At 39.8% G+C, this 24,618-nt stretch overlaps 1 protein-coding gene across 2 annotated transcripts in view; it reads right to left on the reverse strand.

The window, feature by feature from the left end:
* Positions 1 to 15,579: 15,579 nt before the first annotated feature.
* GGPS1 (geranylgeranyl diphosphate synthase 1) overlaps positions 15,580 to 24,618 on the reverse strand; it is a 10,171-nt gene continuing 1,132 nt past the window's right edge. Inside the window, exons 2-4 of one of the 2 annotated variants that reach the window (XM_007452948.1) lie at positions 21,541 to 21,633; positions 16,602 to 16,672; positions 15,580 to 16,353 (exon numbers count right to left, since the gene is read on the reverse strand). In XM_007452948.1, coding sequence (XP_007453010.1) covers positions 15,595 to 16,353; positions 16,602 to 16,672; positions 21,541 to 21,610 — 900 coding nt within the window. In that variant the 5' untranslated portion in view covers positions 21,611 to 21,633 and the 3' untranslated portion in view covers positions 15,580 to 15,594. The remainder of the gene's footprint in view (positions 16,354 to 16,601; positions 16,673 to 21,540; positions 21,634 to 24,618) is intronic. The other variant, XM_007452949.1, reaches the window with a different exon arrangement.

The raw sequence follows: 24,618 nt of genomic DNA on the forward strand, positions 1-24,618 counted from the left end.
CAGCCAAAAAAAAAAAAAAAAAAAAATTATACAAAAAAAACCCTAAAAAGATGAAAACAGTTGAGCCAAGTATCAAATGACAGTGGCCATGGATATATTAACTTCAGACAAAAGAGAAGTCTGTTCTCACCCACAACCTAGAATAGTCCCCGGTTGGTAGTGAGTAATATGTAAAACCTGTAAACGTTCTCCACCTACTTAACGTTATTTCTCCTGCATCACAAATGTTAAAGGATTTGGACGATCAGGGCTGTTTCTCTAACCTGACACCAAGTCGTGGGTCGCCTGTGCCAGTTTCACCTCTTGCAGAGTGACAAGTCAGTAAGACTTTTCTGTGAAGTTCAGTGCGGGGCTACCACTCCCGCTCGCCCGCCACGGGCTCCAGCCCGGGACCCCACTCGTCCCCACGAACGCCTCCTGTGCACCCGGCGCAGCTGGGTTCGCTCAAAGCCCCAGGAAGCAGGCAACGCCCGGACACTTGGGAAGTTTCTAAAGGGAAAACAGACCGAGAGCCTCGCAGGCGTGCACCGGTCACGAGCCAGCCAGGAACGCACGGCTCCCTCCACTCCCCAGACCCCAAAGAAGCTCACCTATCCCCGGTCCGCCAGGGTGGTCTGAGTAGCTACCCACGCCTCGCGTCTTGCCCCAGGGCAGCTTCCGGCTGTGGGCGGAAGTGCTCCTTTAGGAAGACAGGAAGTCCCGCCCCCTCGGGAAGGAGCGGCGGCAGCTGGAGCTCAGCGGTGATTATCAGTGAGCTTCTGGGGAGCCGAAGGTGTGGTCAGATCGCCCAAACCCAGCGGAGCTCGCCGCTCCTGTGCTGCTCCAACTAGTCCCCGAAACTCGGGATGACAGAACGACGCAAGGGACGCGCAGGTTCCTGTTTACTTGTTATCACGGAAGCGAGTTACAAGTCCTGTATAAGATTCAGTTCCACGTTCATTGACAATCTACCACGGAGGAAGCCTGTGGTGGTCACAGAGAAGAGTGTAGGCTTGATTCCACAAAAACTAGGGCAAGAAAATTAACTCGATGAATCGTAAAGCAGGATGAAAGTAAATGCAGTAATAGAAAAAGCAAATTCCGTAGGCATGTTAATTTCTCAGAGTTTTCTCGTATCTCAAGAGTTGTGAGGATCAAATGAGATGATGCATAAATAAACGTTTAGCCGTGGAGCCTGGTACATGATTAAAGCATATAATACCCATAGTATTGTTATCGTTGGTGAAAGTAAAAGAGGCCTTTAACCCAACCAAAGGGAAATTAAGTAACACTTCAGGGAGGTAGCCTTCAAGCTGAATGTTAAATTTAAGCACATAGAGATACCCATTATGAAGCTGTAAAAACTGCTTTTGTTGATTAATGAAACGGCATAGGCTAAAAAAACTTGTTCCAAAAAACAAACTTTCAGAAGCTTTATTGTGTGAAATCATATGAGTAATAATGGAATATCCCAAGTCTGCCTGGCAGGGCTGAGTCCTGGGGATCATTTTGACACTTTGCCAGCCCAGGCATAGTGCTTCAAATAAGAAATTTTCAGATATAACATTCCACATTTATTTTAACTTTATGGTTTTCAACAGTACATGACCTTGGAGTCGGCTTCACAACTCAGGCCTGAGCCTGCTTAATTCTTATCTATTAATACACTCCACCAAATCCTATGCTATGTCTGCCTCTTCCTTTTTGTTTTTTTTTTTTCTTCCAGTTAGACTCCCCCAGTTCCTTTGGTGGGTGGTTTTCCTTGTTTCAGCAACTTAATAAATTTTGTGAGACTACAGGTTTGACTCAGATGGCTTTATCAGATGGGCTTTATCACTATTTATTTTGATCAAGCCTCCTGTACTCATGAAGGTTGGAGGACAACTTTGGCCCCAACTTAGACAAAAACTGAAGCACAATAAAGGTAGCTTATTTACTGACATTCAGCTGTATCCTGAGAAGAGCTGTGCACTTTCTAACTGGAGAGTTTTAAATTATCTTTCAGCAGAGAATGGCCACACTTCTTGAAGATTATTGGCATCCACCAAATTCAGACCAGCCCCACAACAGATATAGGAAGCATGCACTTTCCTTTTCTTTGTAAAATATTTTCCTGTCCCCACTGAGTTGTGACAGTACTTGCCTGCTTTTGCCTAGAGTGAAGGAATGATCCCTCTCTGCCTTCTGTCCTTTCCTCGAGACATTGTACTGCTGCCTCAACCATGTTATCTCCTTGAAGTGCTTTCTCTGCTAAAGTTTTCCCCTAAAAGAGATCTATACACCCTGGCTTCTGTCTTCCCTCTAGTTCTTCCACAATTATCTTTCAAATATCACCACTGACTTCAGATCACCAAGGTGGTTTCTTAGTCCTCATATCCCTTGATTTCTCTATAGCATAGGTTGATAGGGTTACTTATCCCCCTTTGTTGTAAAGATCATATTTAAAGCACTGTCTCAAAAAAGTGCAAACTTAAAATATCAAGTATTTGTAATGCAATTCATTTTAAGTCTCATCATTCATGCATCAGGTAAATAAGTGCCAGCTCTGCACCAAACACTATTTTTAGGCACTGGAGATCTAGCAGAGAAAAAGAGATGCAATGTTCCAGTTCTGGATAAATGTATATCTTAATGGTATGAGACAGATGATATATAAAGGAAATGAATAAGATAATTTCAGATTATGTGAGGTGCACTAAAGGAAACAGATGGTTCTGTGATAATATGTTACAAACTGAAAGTAGGAAGTAAGGGGAGGATAACTTTCAAGGTGACATTTGAACTGACAGCTGCAAGATAAGAAGGATCAAGCAATGTAAAAAAAAAAAAAAACTGGAGGAAGATCTTTGTAGTTCTATAGGTAAACAGGAGTGGGAAGCAGGGCTGAGGGAGGATTAAGAGGGTCACTTACGGTGAATTCCCTGGCGGTCTGTGGTTAGGACTTGGCGCTTTCACTGCCAAGGGGCCTGGGTTCCATCCCTGGTTGGTGAGCTAAGATCAGCAAGCCGAATGGCCAAAAAAAAAAAAAAAAAAAGAGGGGTCACTTACGAGCTATTGTAGTCATTTAATCTCGGGCACAAAAGGAAATGGTGGCTTAAACCAGAGAGGTTGGAGCAAAACTGGAAGACTGTGGGGTCACTGCTGCTGAGAAGTCAAGCTAGATGAGAAGACAGAACTATTCGCTAGATTTCACAAAATAAATGTCAATGTCGCTGACAAGAGCAGTTTTGGTAGAGTAGCAGCCTCAGAAGCCACACTACAGTGAGCTGAAGTGTAAAGGAGGTTGAGGGAGCACAACTAAATGACTCTTCAAAGAAGAGACCTACTAATTGCCATACTGATTGAACATTTTTCAGTCAATATCCTATTGGGCATCTCTACTGCATTATACTTGAATGGTTCACTCCTTGAAACCACATGCTTTCTTTCCAGTGATTATTTTTTGGGTTTGTTTTTCTTTTCATTTCTTTTTCTTTTCTTTGTTGTGGTCGTTGTCATTGACCGGGAGTTAAAAAATAACTTTGGAAATCTGATAACAGCTATCCACATACATGCAAATTTCACATATAATTTCAGGGAGTTAGTTAATCCTTTGAAGACAGTTAATGGGCCACAGAGAAGTCCATGGATCACAGATTAAGAACCTCCTGTCTTTTTAATTAGCTGGTCTCTTCCTTCTTGGTTTCCTTATTCCTTTAATTGTTCCCTCCTTGATAACTGTCCTTGATTACTGCTCTTCTTAGGCTACATCCTCTCTCAGTGAGTACATCTACTTTCTTGATTTTTGTCACTGGGACCATGACACCTATTTTACTTTTTAAAAAATATTTGTTTTATTGAAGTAATGTTGATTTACAATGTTACGTTAATTTCTGCTGTACAGCAAAGTGATTCAGTTATACATATGCATACATTCTTTTTCATATTCTTTTCCATAATGGTTTATCACAGGATATTTAACATAGTTCCCTGTGCTGTAGGACCTTATTGTTTATCCATTCTCTTTTATAAAAAAATAGTTAATTAATTAATTTATTTATTTATTTTTGGCTGTGTTGGATCTTCATTGCTGCACATGGGGTTTTCTTTAGTTGCAGCAAGTGGGGGCTACTCTTCGTTGCAGTGCGCGGGTCTCTCACTGTGGTGGCTTCTCTTGCTGTGGAGCACAAGGGCTCTAGGTGTGTGGGCTTCAGTAGCTGTGGCACGCAGGCTCAGTAGTTGTGGCTCATGGGCTCTAGAGCACAGGCTCAGTAGTTGTGGTGCACAGGCTTAGTTGCTCTGCGGCATGTGGGGATCTTCCTGGAGCAGGGATCAAACCCGTGTCCCCCGCATTGGCAGGTGGATTCTTAACCACTATGCCACCAGGGAAATCCTGTTTATCCATTCTGTGTGTAATAGTTTGCATGTGCTAATCCCAGACTCCCAATCCAGTCCTCCCCCATCCCCCGCCTTTGGCAACCACAAGTCTGTTCTCTATGTCTGTGAATCTGTTTTGTAGAAAAGTTCATTTGTGTCATTTTATATTCCACATATAAGTGATATCATATGGTATTTGTCTTTCTCTTTCTGACTTACTTCACTTAGTATGATAGTCTCTAGGTCCATTCATGTTGCTGCAAATCCATGTTTCATTCTTTCTATGGCTGAGTAGTATTCCATTGTGTATATATACCATATCTTCTTTGTTCATTCATCTGTCAATTGACACTTAGGTTGCTTCCATGTCTTGGCTATTGTAAATAGTGCTGCTATGAGCACTGGGTGCATGTATCTTTTTTGTTTGTTTGTTTTGGGGTTTTTTGGCTGCACTGCATGGCTTACGGGATCTTAGTTCCCTGACCAGGGATTGAACCTGGGCCAAGGCAGTGAAAGTGCTGAGTCTTAACCACTGTTTGCCAGGGAATTCCCAACTATTTTTAGTTTTTTGAGGAACCTCCATACTGTTCTCCATATTGGCTGCACCAATTTACATTCCCACCAACAGTGCAGGAGGGTTCCCCTTTCTCCACACCCTCTCCAGCATTTGTTATTTGTAGACTTTAATGATGGCCATCCTGACTGGTGTGAGGTGGTTGTAGTTTTCTGACTGTAGTTTTGATTTGCATTTCTCTAATAATTAGAGGTGTTGAACATCTTTTCATGTGCCTGCTGGCCATCTCTGTGCATGATGCCTACTTTAGTACACAAGCCCTTTGGAGTTGTAGGGTAACGTAAAAGAAAATCAAGATCAGTTAAACCCATTCAATTTCCGGAGATTTATTTGATTTCACAGTGTCTTACTGGATACCATAGGAGTTGAGGCTATGAATAATTGTTCATAAGGACATCCTGAAAAAGATTTATATAAGAAAAAAAATCAGAAGCTAATTCTTTTATTGTAACATTTTACAGTCTTCTTCCTATCCGTCCTCCTCACAGCTCCATCCCAAGGAGGAGTCAGCCTTCCACGGGGGACTTCACAGTGGCAGAGGTTTATCATACCAAGTTCTCTCCAGCCTGCTTCTAAGGAACTTTTGGTACCTTCTGATGTGTAACTTTTCATCTTGGCATGTGGTTGTGAAGGTTAATTTTATGTGTCAACTTGGCTAGGCCATTGTACCCAGAGACTTAGTCAACACTAGTCTCAGTGTTGCTGTGAAGGTATGTTTTAGATGAGATCAACATTTAAATCAGCAGACTTTCAGTCAAGCAGATTGCCCTCCATTATGTGGGTGAGCCTCACCCAAGTGGCTGAAGGCCTTAAGTGACAAAGACTAAGAGCCCCCCGAGGAAGAGAGAATTCTGTTTTTCCTGAAACACATGGCCATGCAACATGGGGATAATATCAAAAAGGTTCTTTTCATGAAGTAGAAGTGCGGGATGACTGTTAGGAAGATAAACAACAACAGCAGCCATAGATTCCATTCCATATCCCCTCAGATCTCTCCAGTGACACTGCTTACAGATTGTGGTTTGTCTTATTTTGTTTTAAGGTGTTCTCTGTTTTTTCTGTTTCCTCTAATTTGAGTTTTTCTATATTTTTCTTGTTTCATTTTGGTTTTGCTTCTTCTTTTTTTTTTTTTTACCTTGGTCTTTCTCTGTCATACTGCAGGTATTCTATAAATGTGTGGGAGTTTCTGGTTGTCCATTTGTGTTTCAGACAGAATGAGGCATGAGAAATGCTAAATGGGAGCTAATGGGAGCTCAGCTTATGCAAGCAGGGCTGGCTGGCTGACTGGTAAGTTTCAGTGTCATGTGATTGGGAAGGGAGCAGCCATGATGCTCCAGGAAGGCTCCCTGATGCCAGAACAGAAGAATGTAGCTCTTTGACACCAATTTGCTCAAATTCTTCCCAGGAACTCACTTCTACTTCTCTAAAAAGATGTCTTACTCTTCTGCTTGAGGACAAAATATCTGGCAGTGATGATTTAGTTTGCCCATTGGGGTGTAAGAAAGAGGTAGCGTGGGGAGATGTACCCTTCCCTTTACAGACTATCAATTAATTTCTGTTTTCATCCACATTTATCTCTCCAGTCCTCTTTGTTGGCAAGTAGAGAGCTGTTCCAGTTAGTTTCCTATTACCACAAACTTGGTGGCTTAAACAACATATATTTATTATATAGAGATCTGTAGAAGTCCAACACTTCTCAAGGTATCAGCAGGGCTGTGTTCCCTTCTGGGGACTCCAGGGCAGAATCCGTTTCCTTGTCTTTGTAGTTTCTAGAAGCCACCTGCATTCTGTGGCTTGTGGTCCCCTTCCTCCATGTTTAAAGGCAGAAACGGTGGGCTGAGTCCTTCTCATCACACCACTCTGACTTTGGTTCCAATGTCACATCTAATTCTGACTCTCCCCTTCTGCCTCCCTCTTCTCCTTTGAGGAAGCTTGTAGTTACAGGTGGGTCCACCTGGATAATGCAGGATAATCTCCCTATTCTGAGATCATCAATGAGCAACCATAATTTCTCTTCACCCTTAATTCCCCTTTCCCATGTAATCTAATCTGTTCACCAGCTCCGAGGATGAGGACGTGGGCATCGCTGGGGCTCCATTATTCTGCCAAGTACTTTCAGTTCTCCTGAGCCTGCTGGGTCCCGTTTCAGCCACAGCCCCTTCTCTACATAGCCTTAGCTCTGGCCATATCCCCACTGCTTACATCAATCAGTAATCTTTCTGCTTTCTGTATTCCAGACATTTTTTGGAATTTCTCATCCACTAACAAAGCCCTTCCAATTCTCAAGGTTATTTTGATATTTTAGCCTTTTTATTCTTTTTCTTTCCTTTTAGTATTCTCTCAAGAGGGAGAAAAGATAAACACGTACTCAGTCCAGCATCTTGAAAGGACGAATGTTCTTTTTTCACTCCCTTCCTGCAGGGCTAGCAGAAAATTTAATCTCAGTCAGTGTTAGGGCCTCCCTACCTCTCAACTGCAGGCATCAGACTCCATTGGCGGGTTTATTATTGAAGCCAACAGTGATCCCTCAAAGCCTGGCACTTTTCTGCTTTCCTGTCCCAGGAAGAGAACGGGAAGGTTACTGTCTAGTCCATCCTCCATGAAGTCTTGCTCACCTCCTACAGTACTACCAACAGCCATGGGAACTTCTGGCTTTTGTTCCCTTCCCAGGAATCTCTCCTCTCTCCTCTGTTCTGTTTGCCCTTAAAGTCACTGCTCCTTTTCTCTGTGTCTCCCTTCTAGTACACCTAGCCTGGTCTCTTCAACAGGCTCAGGTTGTAGGAAAATTAATTCAGAAAGCAAGTGTTTTACAAGAGCCTTCTTTTAGTTTTATCATCATAATACTTCCCTGAGGCAAGAAAGTACAAAATGGACTGGGTACCTTTCTATAACTAAAGATGGAAAAAACAGAGGGAAAAGAACACGAATATCTAAAAATTATCTTGCTACTATATATTGTACATATAGTATACAGATAGTTTTGCTGCATTAAATCACTGAACTGTGACTTAATCAATTCATATTGATGAACATTTGTTACTGTTTTTCTATTACAAATAATGCTGCAGGGACTTCCTGGTGGTTCAGTGGAGATCCCACATGCCTCCCGGCCAATAAACCAAAACATAAAACAAAAGCAATATTGTAACAAATTCAATAAAGATTTAAAAAATGGTCCACATCAAAAAAAATCTTAGAAAAAAATACTGCTGCAATGAATATACTTTTATGTACATTTCTGTACAACTAAGGGAGTATATCTTAAGAATATACTCCCTCTTCAAAATGCAAAACAAAGGTACCATATGACTCATCTAGGTATTTAACTTTCTTAGTTGGCTTGGGCTGCTGTAATAAAATACCACAAATCGAGTGGTTTATACAAAAGAAATTTATTTGCTTACAGTACTGGAGGCTGGAAGTCCAAGATTAAGGTGCCAGCTGATTTGATTCCTGGTGAGGGCTGTCCTCCTGGTTTGCAGGTGGCCACCTTCTTACCGTGTCCTCACATGGTGTAAAGAGAGAAAAGGGCTCTCTTGGGTCTTTTTTTTTTTTTTTTTTTTGGCCGCATGGCATGTGGGATCCTAATCCCCCAACCAGGGATTGAACCTGCACCCCCTGCATTGGAAGCGCAGAGTCTCAACCACTGGACCTCGAGGGAAGTTCCCTTGGGTCTCTTCTTGTAAGGAAATTAATCCTATTGGATCATATTCCCACCCTTATGACCTCATTTAACCTTAATTACTTCCATAAAGATCCATCTCCAAATACAGAGATACTGGAGGTTGAGGCTTCAACATATAAATTTTGGAGGGACACAAACATTCAGTCCATAATATTACCCAAGAGAAATGAAAATATATAGCCACAGAAAAACCTGGACACAAATGTTCATAGCAGCATTATTCATAAAAGCCAAAAAGTAGGAACAATCCAAATGTCCATCAACCAATGAATGGATAAACAAAATCTGGTATTTTCATATAATGGACTATTATTCAGACTTAAAAATTATTGAAGTTATGATATAAGTAGTATGGATGAACCTTGAAAACATTATGCTAAGTGAAAGAAGCCAGTCACAAAAGACCACGTAGTATATGATTCCACTTATATGAAACAACCAGAATAGGCAAGTCTATAAATACAGAGAGTAGCTTAGTGACTGCCTCGGGTGGGGGTTAGGGGTGGAGTGGGGGCAATGGGAGTGAGTGCTAATAGTGATGGTGGTTTCTTTCAGGGGAAGCAAAAATGTTATCAAATTAGATTGTGGTGATGATTGCATAACCCCATGAATATACTAAAACCCACTGAATTGTATCCTTTAAAAGAATTATGTGGTATGTGAGTCAATAAAGCTGTTTCTAAAAAATAATTATAAATATATATACATATATATGTGTGTATATATGAGAAGCAGATTACAGGGAGCTTTGACTGTGAAGCTAAAGTGTTTGTCCTAAAAGGAAATGATTTATGAATAGAGGCATAAAGTGAAAGCAAATTAATTAAGATTAGTTTGGCAGTTTTGTGCAACATGGGCTGAACAAAGAGAAGGGATTCCAGTAAAACAAGTTAGGTGACATTAATTATCCATATATGCTATGATGATACTCTAAGGCAGGAGGAAATGATTGGTTTGATCTTTTGTTTGTTGCAGCAGTTACTAGCTAAATGATACTCCTGTCTGAGCCATGATGTAACACAGTAAACTGCAATAAATTCTCCCAACAACTTCCTCATTAAAGTGATAGTCATGGGACTTCCCTCGTAGCCCAGTGGTGAAGACTCCGTGCCTACAACACAGGGGGCGCAGGTTCGATCCCTGGTTGGGGAACTAAGATCCCACAGGCCACGCAGCGTGGCCAAAAAAAATAAAATGAATAAATTGACAGTCATAGGTGACTTGTGGTCTCAATAAATTGAAAATTTCTCCCAATATTAATGACATTCTTTTGCTGAATCCTCTTCTGGTTTCCTCTGAACTACCAGGAATTATATTCAACATTCTTCTAAGCCTTATAATAGTGTCTAAAATTATATATTTTATATCTTTAGTGCTAAGTCATTTAGTGAATGCTATCATTTTATTTTTGTTCTTCTTCGATCCAAAGCTTTACAAACTTAAATTGGCCAGGTTTCAGCATTCAATATATTGAACTTAAAAAAAAATATGCTTTCGTGTCTGTTAAACCACAAATGCATTTTCATAAACCATATTAGAAAGTCTATTCGTTTGCCTCTTAGAATAGCTACTTTGTTTTGTTTCAAGGGGCTTTTATCATTATTTGTTTCAATAACCTTCTGCTTCATTTTCAGTTTCCTTTAGTTTAATTGACTTTTTGACTTTGTCAACTTTAATAAATCATTTCTTTCTTGTAAAATATGGACAGCTGTTAGAATATAATTTACTAAAGCTAAATCTTTTTAAATTTTTAATTTTTCAAATATTTAACTATTCTTATTTTGCAATTTCTATTATGTGAATTTACAAGTTTTGGTAAGATTTACAAATTACTTTTGTAGCTTACCATTAGTACTGCTTTGCCCACTGAGGTCTAAATAGCTTCCATTATCCACTATACCAATTTTCAATTCTTCAGATCTATTTTTCTTTCTGTACAGTAACAAATATAATTCAAAGAAAATAAATGGGTCATTCTCCTAAAGCATAGAGTGCTTTATAAACAACGTGCATGACAAGGCAGGTAGTGCTGCAAATGTTTCCCAGATATCTCTATGACAAGATGCCCATTAAACATTCTACACAATTAACTTTAACTAATGGGTTAATATGGAAATTTGTATTACTGATATTTGCTTACTGCACGTACTATTATAATCTTTACCAAGAGTACAGTAAAATTATACCATACAACTGTAAGGTCCAATATAGCCAATCACATAAAAGCTGAGGTTGTATTATTACAAGATTTAATGAAATAACCAAGCAAGTGTGCAGTTAGCCAACTGGAGGTGGTGGAAGGTTGAGAAGCCAAATGCCAATTGTATTCTGAGTTCATACTATTGTAGGGTTCGTTATCATGGGTCCTTTTCTGTATTCCAGCCACCAAATATCAGCCCTGCATGTATGGCAATAAAGGCTGTTCTAAGTGCCACAGTGAAAATGAAAAGGAAGTGAGAATGGAAAGAAAGGGACAGATAAGAGACATCTCAAAGGACAAGTCTATAGGACTTAGGAGGACTGGATAGGAGGCAAGGGTAAGAAATAAATCAAAGACACTCCTGGATCACTTGAAGAATGACAATGGTGGTAGGAGGGGCGGGGCTAGAATTGGTTTCACTCCATGATTTGGCTTGTGGTAAAGGGGCAGGGAGGGAGGTATAAGTTGGTTTTAAATATGATTTCAAGCTGATAACAGGAAACTCAGATGAACCGTTAAAATATAGGACCTCAGTATGAGGAGGTCAGGGTTTTGATACAATGGTAATTATGGACAAAATTGAAAGTAAACAGTCTAAGAATGCTTTCAGAAGGGAAAACATTGAGTAAGAATCATTAGGGAAAGAATTAGAGGCAGAAGAACCACACTAACGGGAAAGAATTAGAGGTAGAAGAACCACACTAACATAAAAGCTAACATTTGAAGTTTACCTTTTCACATACATTATATTTAATGGAACCCTTGAGAGGTGGGAGATTAATTTCAAGTAGATTTATTCATTCACAAGTATTTATTAAGTGCTACTGAGAAGAGGAGGGTAAGTCACAGTCCTTGCCCTTAATGAGTTTCTAATCCAATGGGAGATGCAGACATGTAAACAAGAAATTAGGGGCCCTGATTCCAGCACTAACAATACTGTTTAATAATTGGCTACTTACTTCCCAGTCTCCATTACAAGAAAATCACATAAGGCTAAGAGATGGTGTCTATCACTCTTCTATCTCCAAAGCCTAGCAAAGGATTTAGCTTATATGCACTCAAGAAGTATTCTAAATGAAATGAATGAAAAACAGAATAGTGTCTCAGCAATGACGAACGTTATTTTCTGGCAGAGTATAACGTGTGTGGGGAGAGTAAAATATTAGGAAATATGGTTGAAGTCGTTTGGAGATCAGATTTTGGAAAGCCTTATATACTCTGCCAAGGAATTTACAGGTGGCAGTATTGAGGATTCAGAGAATTTAAAACATGGGAATGATATAATCAGATTTGTGCTTTGGAAAGACAACTTTGGTTGGAGGGTGAAGGATAGACTGGAGTGGGTAGAGATTATAGGAAGGAAGCTGTTTAGTACATTATTACAATAGACCAGTGCTTTCTAAACTTTTAAACATATTTAAGTGTGCATTTAGAATGGGAGGCCAACAGTACAGAAGAGCAAAGTGCTCTGACCTGTATTCAAGGTCCTGGCTCTGCTCAGTAAATGCTTGAAGAAAAAAACATAAAACACTGGTACCTAATAGGTCCTTCACAAATATACATTTCTTCCCTCTTTCCTTCCTCTCAGTGTACTGATTAAAACAGAGCCAATGGATAAATCTTGAGGATATAAGGCAGGGAATGAAATAAGGCCCTCAAGAGGCAGAAAGAGAGGGAATCAAAAACAGGAGAGCTTGTTTGGTCTAGAGCAGGAGGACAAACAACTTTTCTTGAGATGAAAGGCAGACCTAAAGAAGCATAGGGGAGGAAGGTCAGAAGAATGGAGGAGGAGGGAATGCTAGATTGACAAATCTCATTTATTTTTAATTTTTTTGTAAATTTATTTATTTTTGGCTGTGTTGGGTCTTCGTTGCTGCGCACGGGCTTTCTCTAGTTGCAGAGAGCGGGGGCTAATCTTCGCTGTGGTGCACAGGCTTCTTATTGCGGTGGCTTCTCTTGTTGCGGAGCACGGGCTCTAAGCGCCCGGGCTTCAGTAGCTGTGGCACACAGGCTTAGCTGCTCCGCAGCCTGTGGGATCTTCCAGGATCAGGGATTGAACCCGTGTCCCCTGCATTGGCAGGTGGATTCTCAACAACTGCGCCACCAGGGAAGTCCCTAGATTGACACATTTTAAACCTCCATCAGGATTAGATGAAAAATAAAAGGGCTACTGAGGTTTTAATACATTAATTTGCAATGGCTATAGCAGTTGTGAAAACGTTCCCCAGCAGCACTTAGCAACGTGGGAGGAGCAAAGCACGTGGACCGTTGGATTCATGCAAGATTGGGAACTGGCAGGATGAGAGGGGCCTAAGGAAAGGAGGAAAGTGATCCGAGAAAGCTCTTGATAGGCTCCCTGAAGTGAACGACTATAGGTTATAGGTTGAGAAGGAAGTCAAGTAAGGAAGTTGACAGAGTGGAATAAGAGAAGAGCTGATGTATTTAAAATCTTGCTGAGGTCTGAAAGTCATTTATAGCAACATAACTAGCCTTCATTCTTTTGATTTTGCCAACAAAGAAAATCAATTTGATTTTCTTCTGTATTAACCATCATGACTATGGTTCAAGTGAAAAGAATAGGTTTTTGATGATTTAATACATAACTCTTTTTATAAGCCCCCAATTCAATGCCAAGCATTTCTGTCACTGAAAGGCAAGATAAAAATGACAAAAGAGGACTTCCCTTGTGGCACAGTGGATAAGAATCTGCCTGCCAATGCAGGGGACATGGGTTCGATCCCTGGTCCGGGAAGATCCCACATGCCATGGAGCAACTAAGCCTGTGTGCCACAACTACTGAGCCTGCGCTCTAGAGCCCGCGAGCCACAACTACTGAGCCCACGTGCCACAACTACTGAAGCCTACGTGTGCCTGGAGACAGAGGCCACTGCAGTGAGAAGCCCGCATACTGCAACAAAGAGTAGCCCCCACTCGCCGCCAACTAGAGAAAGCCCGCATGCAGCAACAAAGACCCAACATAGCCAAAAATAAATTTAAAAAATAAAAAAAATGAGAAAATAATGAGTAGCACCAGGCCAAAATTAATTTGATTAGCTAAGAAATAATCTACTTAAGCAATCATTATACTTATAGGTAAATAACTTCATTTCTATCTATATAGTTAGCATTAGATCTTTTTTAATATCAAGTTTCTTACAGGTTCATAAAAAACAAAGTTCAAATATCCATAGTATAACACAAATATGTATGATTTTCAGAAGAGGTTTCCTTGGATCAATTAAAATGGAAGATTCAAATTATTCTAAAAGTAAAGGCAATACCGAACTTTTCAAAGAAGATTTAGGTTGAGTGCTTTGGTGAGAACTTCTCATACAAAAATACGGTGTTTGATCTAAGATAACACACTGTACAACCAATCAAGCAAAATGTAATGCTACTGAGAAGTACAAACTTTCATTCTGGGATGTCAGTGACACTTCTCATACAGAAATCAGGGTCTCTTTTTTCATACCTCTTGTGCCATAAGATGGCTCCAGGGGCTGAGGGCTTAAAATGAAACAAAAGGGATAGTCAGGGTTAAGGCACTATAAAGCTAACTGTGCCTGATAGTATAGCCTTTGGCTAATTTTCAGTCAGGCACTAGCTCTCAGGTTAACACTTTTCTTTCCTTTAATCATAGAGGTTAAAGATGTCTACTTCCTTTTCCATTCCAGCACCAACTGCCTACAGCGGGGTTAACGATGCGGGTGGGAAGGAAAAGGACAGTTCCCCCAGCTTTTGTACTTGTGAGCAAACAGCTTTTATGATTTTTACTACTAATGATAAAGACAGCATAAAAAGGTTTAAAGGCTCCTTCCTAAAATACTTTTTCCATGTACCTTTTTTCCCCCCACAAATGGAAAGATACTACTGTACCCAGATACTAATTAGTTTTGAGGCACAAGTTACATTAGAAGGAAAAATAACTTGGGCTAGTGTGTAAATTTCATTCAGTGGAGACTCCTTGGTTAAATAAACAGCAGAATTTGCTGGGTTGGGAGAAAGGAAAAGAGGCCCAGAATGCTTACTGCTTGTCACTGTCAGCTTTCTCATGGAAGACTTTACTAAGGGAGTTTCCAGGGAGGAGAATGAGCTATTCTAAGCAACGACATTTAGGAAGAAAGAGGGGTTCCTGTGGTCTTCGGGCCAGCTAGCTATAGAAACTGGTCCCAAGTAGTCAATGGCTTGGAAATGGGGTAGATGAATTGTGAACTGCCCGTATAGTACAGTTACGAAGTATGTGGATAAAAATTCCTGGAGCTGAAGTCTTCTTTATTGACAGAATCAACAGAACATGCATGGCAGAGTTGGCCACAACGTCCTAACACAGCACATCCTGACATTCAAATTAGACTCATTTAAATGTGGCTCCTTTTGATTCCTTCAATTTGGTACTATGATTATCTGTACACAGGGATTCTATATTGAAACAACCTCACTCACATCACCACTATCACTCAGTTTTTGGATACTAACAGATTGGTCCAAATTTTAAAAAAGGTAATAGGCTAAAAGACAAAAAAAAAAGTCAACTAAGATACCAGGCCTAATCAAGAATGGCTTAGGGCTTCCCTGGTTGTGCACTGGTTGGGAGTCCGCCTGTCGATGCAGGGGACACGGGTTCGTGCCCCGGTCCGGGAAGATCACACATGCCACGGAGCGGCTGGGCCCGTGAGCCATGGCCGCTGAGCCTGCGCGTCCGGAGCCTGTGCTCCGCAACGGGAGAGGCCACAACAGTGAGAGGCCCGCGTACTGCAAAAAAAAAACAAAAACAAAAAACAAAAAAAGAATGGCTTAATATTATTCATTCTCTTTGAACATTTTACTTAAGTGTTTTACTAGAGCTACTAGCTCAGGGTTCCCACCACATGCATCGATTTGTTTATAGGCTTTAGATTCAAGCTCTTTAAGAGTATTCCGAGTGTATTCAAAAGAACCTACGTTCTCAAGATAATGTACACAGTATTTTTTAACATCTACATTTTCGGTTCTCTGGCGCAAGATATTCTGCACCTGGGTGCTTTCAGGCCTAGACCAAATAGCATGAATAGTAGGGAATGAGAACTTTCCCTCTGTTAGATCTTCACAAAAGCTTTTGTTTGCACTATATTCTTTGGAGTGTAGATTAGCATAATCATCCCTAATTTGGAAAAAGAGCCCAAGTGTATTCAGTAGTGGCTTTAAATCTTCTTTGTAATCAGAGAACAACTGCATGAGACCTACTGCTAATCCAAATAGTCCACCTGTCTTTTGCAGCACCATTGCTTTATATTCTTCTTCAGTGGGACAAGTGTAATTATCCCTCCAGTAGATATCCAGGCCTTGTCCCTGATGGAGTTCTAAAAGCTGGCGGGTAAAAAGCTTTACTGCATCTGGGTGATCAAGGGTTAAGACTTTCTCTAGGCCAAGAAAATATACATAATTGGCAGAATTGATGACAGATGGAATTCCATAGATGCTGTGTGCCACTGGAAAGCCACGACGGAGTTTTGAGTTGTCTTCAATATCATCGATGAGTAAACTGGCATTATGCAACATTTCCGTCACTTCAATGATAATCTAACAAGAAATACAATGGAAAAATTTCATTTTATTTGAATTATTCAAAAGAGCTTATAAATACTTAATGTATATTAACAGATTATCAAAGTGTCAGGTGCCTTAGTTTTTACAACTAGTTATTATCTAGCAACCTCAATGTAAGATATTGTATGATCATTAAACTGAATTAAGAGCTAGGAGTATTTTTACATGATATCTATTAATTTCTTGGAGATTAAGAATTAAGGTTAGAATTGCCTAAATACCTGTAGCTTGTCTTCTGGAACTTTTAGCCAATGATTAAACGCCTGTGAAAGTTTGGTTCTCACTTGTTTACCTGCATTTAAAGAATAAAATTTGGCAATAAATTAATATTTTTAATTACAAGAAACACATTCAGAAACTTCCTGTGAAACTAATAAAACTTGACAAATCCAGCCCCACCAATCTATTATCTACTGTAGAGCTTGTCTTCCACTGCTGGGCCCTACTACCTCCCTCCACCAAAACTCATATCCTAAAATGCACAAACTTTTAAAATTAGGGCAGGCAAAAGAGAGTTCTAGGACTCCAGGGAGCCATCAGTTAGGTCACTCCTTTCATCTTAACTTATATCAACAGTTTTGGAATGGAATGTTTTTTTTGTTTTTTAACATCTTTATTGGAGTGTAATTGCTTTACAATGTTGTATTAGTTTCTGCTGTATAACAAAGTGAATCGGCTATATGCATATGTATATCCCCATATTCCCTCCCTCTAGCGTCTCCCTCCCACCCTCCCTTATCCCGCCCCTCTAGGCGGTCACGAAGCACCGAGCTGATCTCCCCGTGCTATATGGCTGCTTCCCACTAGCTAGCTATTTTACATTATGTAGTGTATATATGTCAATGCCACTCTCACTTCTTCCCATCTTACCCTTCCCCCTGCCCTTGTCCTTTATTCCTGCCCTGCTCCTAGGTTCTTCAGAACCATTTTTTTTTTTAGGAGTCCATATATATGTGTTAGCATACGGCATTTGTTTTCCTCTGACTTGCTTCACTCTGTATGACAGACTCTAGGTCCACCCACCTCACTACAAATAACTCAATTTTGTTTCTTTTTATGGCTGAGTAATATGGAATGTGCTTTTAGGGAATTATGATCTAATTCATTCCTTTTTTTGAAAAGGGAGCCAGTCTAGTTAGTGGCAGTTAATTAGCACCATCCACTTCAGAGGCTATAGGTATTTTTTTTTTTATTGACATGTAGTTGATTTTCAATGTTGTGTTAATTTCTGCTGTACAGCGAAGTGATTCAGTTACACATATATATACATTCTCTTCTAAAATATTCTTTTCCATTATGGTTTATCATAGGATACTGAATATGGTTTTCTGTGCTATACAGTAGGACCTCGTTGTTTATCCATTCAATATATAACTATAGGTATTTTTTTGTTTTTGTTTTCCTTTTAGTTTTCCTTTTTACTATACTTTCCTCTAACATCAAGTGGATGGTTTTGGATAGTTCCTTTTTCTTTTTTCTAACTTACTAGTCCAATATACAATGTAACTGAATTTTTTTTTTTGTGGTACGCGGGCCTCTCACTGTTGTGGCCTCTCCCGTTGTGGAGCACAGGCTCCGGACGCGCAGGCTCAGCGGCCATGGCTCACGGGCCCAGCCGCTCCGCGGCATGTGCGATCTTCCCGGACCGGGGCACGAACCCGTGTCCCCTGCATCAGCAGGCGGACTCTCAACCACTGCGCCACCAGGGAAGCCCAACTATAGGTATTTTTAAGTAAATGTACTTTGCTATTGAATTACCTTATAGAATTACCTCTTAAAATTATCTACCATTCCTTTATATTAAGATTTTAGAGACTGGACAGCTCTGCTGCTTTCCTATCAAAAAATGAATTACCAGTCCATGAAGTATTCCCTTTTAACATCCTGAATTTAGTCAAAAGTTAATCGCTTTATTTTGACTAGGGCCATTAGTTTTTCAATATTATCTTTTTCTTACACAGAAAGCTCAAGAGAGGTCTTTGGGTAGTAGTCACCATTAGAAGTCATTTTAGCCCAAATATAAAGGAATGGTAGGTAAAAACCACAACCAGTTCATTTAATAAAAATGTTCTTTCTATGAGCTTCCTGCTAAAGCGAATGCACAGTAACACCCTAATTTCAGATTAGGTTTCAGGAAAATAGTTACATAAAGTTTCAGTAAACAAAAACAGTATTTTCTGAGTCCTATCTGTGTTTTCTCTGCACCAATCAGCCAAACAAATGAATACACACACCCTCATCACATACCCAAATGGAACAAAGTTTCACTTTCTGTGAGAAGTCTAAAAGGGAAGGATCTCTTAGGGTTCTGGAAGCAGTATCCTCTGTCTACCAACCTTTAGAATGTGGTCTGAGCAGCAATTATATCCTTTATCTTTCTGATTTACTTTCCAGTTTGACCAAGGTCAATCTGGGCTATACTGAGAACGCACAACTGTGCAAAGTAACCCTATCACCTTAAAAAAGAAGATGAAGAACAGAGAATCAATGTGCAGGCACATTTTCCCCTTCACTTCAGAATGTATTTAGAAAACAGTACAATAAATGGCTTAACTTACAGGTCCTCAGGTATGTATGTATGTATGTATGTATGTATGTATGTATGTATGTATGTATGTATTTATTTATGGCTGCGTTGGGTCTTCATTTGCTTCACGGTCTTTCTCTAGTTGCGGTGAGCGGGGGCTACTGTTCGTTGCGGCGCGTGGGCTTCTCACTGCAGTGGCTTCTCTGGTTGCGGAGCACAGGCTCTAGAGCACGGGTGCAAGGTGCAAGGACTTCAGTAGTTGTGGCTCACGGGCTCTAGAGCGCAGGCTCAGTAGTTGTGGCTCACGGGCTCTAGAGCGCAGGCTCAGTAGTTGTGGCGCATGGGCTTAGTTGCTCCGCGGCATGTGGGATCTTCCCAGACCTGGGCTCGAACCCGTGTCCCCTGCATTGGCAGGCGGATTCTTAACCACTGTGCCGCCATGGAAGTCCCCTCAGGTTTTATTTTAATATTACAGTAATTACTGTTTCTTCTTTAAGACTTTAACGTTACTGACTCCCTTTCTGCAGGCCCTCTTCTTCCTCCATTTCAAAACCCACTCTCCACCTCCCACTGCAAAGGCCTGGGGACCTACACTTCTACACTAGGGTAAATAAAGAAACATAAATAAAAGTCATTCTACTTCACTCATTTCAGAATATCCTAATATCAACAATTATTAATTATTATAACCTCTTTTCAGCAAGATTAACTTTACAATAGAATAAATGGCCTGGCCCATCTTTAAGTCACTTTAGTAACTCTGAAGCTGTGAAAAATTATGCATAACACAGTTTCCTCTTTCTTTAGGAAACTCTTTTGAGGTTCTATTCTATCATGGGTGCAAGAGTATATTTGATTTGAAAAATAAAAAGATGGGATACCTAATGAGAGTCTTAAATATGTTATCTAATGGCCTAAAACATTACTTCCAAATAATGAGGATTAAAAAAAATGTTACAGAAGTAGTTCATTACACAGGTAAGCATTACTGTTAAAATGTAACTATAGGCAGTCCTTGTTCTGCACAGTAGTGGAGCAGAGACGCTGGGTGGTGCTAGTTGGACACCTGTCATCACTGGTAACTGGCATGATTTATGGTAGCCCAGTTCCAACCAGTGTTTGCCAGCGTGTAACAAAATAAGTCCAGCAATAGGTGGGCAGAGTACAGGAGAAATAGTGCTACCTTTCTCAATATGAGACTCTAAAATAAGTAAAGTTACTGGCTGCTGAATAAATGTCACTCAAAAGCAGTCTCTTGGCTTTTCCGTAAACAGTAGGCAACTTTTCCCATGCATTCTCTGCTTGTCTCTCCTCCATTCTTTTGAAGCATTGACATTAACAAGTATGTCTCCATGAGGGTCTGCCAGAATAGAAATGACACTAATCATGATGGTTTCCAAGGTGGAGGTAGGGAGCTACCACTCTTCCGGCTTCAGACAACAGTACTTATCCTCCCCAGACTCAAGAAGAATAGAAATGCCACTGAGGAGTGCTCATCAAGAAAAGTGTGCACTTTAGAACAGAAATGACAACCTTTTTGTGATTGAGATCATCACTACAGTTGAGCCACACTATGGGCTAAATGGGTTTCTATAGTTGTCAACTTATCACCTTTTTCTTTTTTGGGCCATGCTGCGCAGGTTGTGGAATCTTAGTTCCCTGACCAGGGATTGAACCCAGGCCCTCGGCAGTGAAAGTGCAGAGTCCTTACCACCAGACTGCCAGGGAAGTCCCAACTTATCACCTTTTAGTAACTGTTTTTTTTTTTTTTTTTTTTTGCGGTATGTGGGCCTCTTACTGTTGTGGCCTCTCCCATTGCGGAGCACAGGCTCCGGATGCGCAGGCTCAGTGGCCATGGCTCACAGGCCCATTCGCTCCGCAGTATGTGGGATCTTCCCGGACCGGGGCACGAACCCGTGTCCCCTGCATCAGCAGGCGGACTCTCATCCACTGCGCCACCAGGGAAGCCCTAGTAACTGGTTTATACATGAAGTTTTATTACAAGAAGCCACGCTTATCACATGCATGAGTTTTCCTTGCTACTATCATTTCCCAGAAAAGCTTAAAAAAAAAAAAAGAGCAAAATAAAACAAGCACATACATATGATTAGCCAGGTGTTTCTTTAGGAAGCCATGTTCAAGTGACTCATCTTTCTATAGGAATAATGTGGGCTATGCTTCCAAGTAATGTGCTTTGGATGCTTTACTATTTGTCTCTTAAAGGAACTAGTAGTATAAGAAATGCAGTGTATGTGATAATGGAAAACCTGAACAGGGAAGTTAAGTGAAGCTTCTTCTTGTTTCACAAATTGGCAGAACATCCCCTAATATCTAAAGAGTAGGGAATAGGAATGTGTGGCATTCATAAAGAATAAAACTTCTAATGAGATACTCAAATGTTTTAAGTGTTATGTTATAAAATTGTATATTTTTTAAGGGGTGCCTCAAAAACATCCCTTTTAAGAACAAACAGTTGTAAAACTTTATTATTATTTTCCTCATGTGTATCTTCTTACAAAATAGAAAACAGAAACTCTCAAGAGCTGGCAATTCTAACCTTTTCTGTATGCTGATATTTAAATGATGATTACTTTATATAGATGACCCTATATGTACTGTAACTAAACTGTTACCTGGTAACTGAAGTAAGTACTTGTAAGGTTCTAAAAGAATTCTCTGGGCTGTTTCTTGAGTCTTCTCCATTGTTTTTTAATTTCAAAGCTGATCTGTAAAAAAGCAGAAACATAAAGATGATGTAGTTAACTAAATTATCTGAGGATCAAAGTGCAAAGGAATTTGTATTTGTATTTCAAGGTGTTTTAGTAAAGGTAAACTTTCAGTTTGGTTTTAAATGAAAACTCTACACCTATGAAATCTTGAAAACATTATGCTAAGTGAAGGAAGATGGTCACAAAAGGTCACATATTATATGATTCCATTTATATGAAATGTTCAGAACAGGCAAATCTATAGAGACAGAAAGTAGACTAATGATTGCATAGGGCTGGGGTGGGGGGAAGAGAGACTGACTGCTAATGGGGGTTTCTTTTTGGGGAGATCAAAATGTTCCAGAATTAGATTGTGGTGCTGGTTGCCCAACCTTGTGAATATAACAAAACACACTGAGTTGAATACTTTGAATGGGTCAACTATATGATATGTAAATTATATCTCTTTAAAAAAAAAAAAGCAAAGTCTTCATTTAAGTGATTATATTGGTCAAGGTGTTCACCTAGATTTTAAGTGGTTTCCTTAGTTACAAAACTTACACTAAAAGCCGCTCCTATTTTATCAACCATAAAAGGCTTAAATTGTTGACATCAACATCAAAAGAAAACAACAGAATTAGATACTTCTATACTTGACTGATCACATAAATTAATAAACATACTTTTTTTCCTAAGAGCATTAAAATGAGTATGTTTTGGGGCTTCCCCGGTGGCGCAGTGGTTGAGAGTCCGCCTGCCGATGCAGGGGACACGGGTTCATGCCCTGGTCCGGGAGGATCCCACATGCCGCGGAGCGGCTGGGCCCATGAGCCATGGCCGCTGGGACTGCGCGTCCAGAGCATGCGTTCAATGGGAGAGGCCACTGTTGTGAGAGGCCCACGTACCGCAAAAAAAAAAAAAAAAGAAAAGAAAAGAAAGCAAGGCAAATTTTTTAATTCCGTGAACGTGTATTAAATACCCTCTGTGTGTCAGGCACAGGTGCTAGGGGATACAGCAATGAATAAAATTAAGTCCTGCTCTCATGGGATTCACATTCTATCTCCAAATAAAAAAAAAAAAAAAAAGAGTATGTTTTATACATTTGACCCTTAAACAACAGCGGGGTTAGGGGCACCAACACCCCCACTCCGCACACACACAAACACACAACTGAAAGTCTTCTGCAGCCACAGATTCAACCAAGTGCAAATCATGTAATACTGTAGTATGTATTTATTAAAAAAAAAATCCATGTATAAGTGGAGTCCAGCAGTTCCCACTCATGTTGTTCAGGGTCAACTGTGTATTTAAAATATAAGGAGAAAATCCTATTCTGCATTTTCTTCACAATCAATCCATTTTAGACATTCTGATTAAGACATGCATTTACTTGAGTGCAATTATATTATTAAAAATATTCCCCTGTAGTGACTTATTATTCTGAATTTTATATTTACTTCAATATTTCCTAGAACATCACTCAGTTTTCCTAGAATCCCCCTTTACTATTGAATCTCTACTATTTCTTTGTAAATATCTATTGCTATTTTTGTTTGTCCTCCTATTAGGAGTCTTCATTCTGTTTTTGTTGTTTTTTTCTCTTTTTTGGGGGATGGGAGGGAGTTTTCATTTCTAATTGGCACACTTTAGAAGGTTTCTCACCTTTGTCTACTTTCTTTTGCTTCTTGGGACAATGATTTGGTCTCTAGGATCATGAGCCTAAAAGACTGAAAAGTGTATTTTCTTTTACATTTGCCTTGACCAACAATTAATGTTAAGTATGTTGCAAGGGAAAAAAGTTCAGAAAATATTTCGAAATAATCCAAATACCAGTTTAGTAACCTATTACCTATACTCTTTAAAGTTTGACACAGATTATCTTATTTTTAAGAGATTAAAGAAAGAAAAGAAGATGATGCACAGGAAGAATAATCACTTAGGTTAAAAGATTATTGAACAGAATTAAAAGTAGAATTTTAAAAAAGCATCTCATATACTGTTCTATTTAAACCAGTTAGTAGCCATCTCTTCCCAACTAGGTTGAGAAAATTATGTTTATCTTTTTCACAGCCTCCAGAACACATGTGACTTAACTTAAAAATCAGTAAGACCAACTTTCAATAATTCTCTTTTGTCTCTGTATTAGTAACAACAATACACCACTAGACAGATTTTCAGCACTAATCTGTTTCAATTCTTAGGGCTTAGCTGGTTGATGTTTTGTTCGACTGAAAATATTAGTTATGAACTTTAAAAAATCATTCTTTCCTTGGCTCACTCCAGTAAGTTTAAGAATACTCACTCAACAAATAAATCAATTAATGTTCCTTCCCCAGAGTATGTTTGTATGCAAGTATTCTCAACAGTGGGAAAACACAGAAGCCTCAATTTTGCTAGGTACTGAAAACTAAAGTTTCCTGTCTTCTAAAGAGCCTGAGGGTTTCTACATTACTGTGGCATATACTCTGATTTGGCTCTTTTTCTTTTCTTCTTTTTTAACCCAAAAGACTCCAATTTATCACACCTAGAAATTTCAGCTATCACATACTGGACCCGAATATAAAGAGGCATTAATGTGTTACATGCACTCTACTAATTTACTTTTTTAAAAGTAATTAATTTTTAAACTATTTTACCGAAGTATAGTTGATTTACAATGTTGTGTCTAATCTACTTTTAGAACGAACCATCACAGGGTGCCTCTGTGAGAGTCTGAAACTACTCATTTTCAAAACTGGGAAACTGCTTTACATTTGTTCAAACAACGCATGATGAATATTAATTAACACAAAATCAGATTCTCTCCTCCGTGTGGACTACTGAAGCAATATCCCCCTGGTCCTCTACTCTTCAGCCAGTGGCCTTTTCGAAATTCAAATCTGGTCCTATCTCCCTTCTGACTGGCAACCCTCCGAAGTTATCCCATGGCTCTTAGATAAGAACAAAACTCCCTAACATAGCGTATCAGGTTCGGACAGCCAAGCCCTGCGCCCCCTCGCCCCC

This window comes from Lipotes vexillifer, unplaced genomic scaffold (assembly GCF_000442215.2).
Source record: "Lipotes vexillifer unplaced genomic scaffold, Lipotes_vexillifer_v1.1 scaffold1088, whole genome shotgun sequence".
Taxonomy (NCBI): domain Eukaryota; kingdom Metazoa; phylum Chordata; class Mammalia; order Artiodactyla; family Lipotidae; genus Lipotes; species Lipotes vexillifer.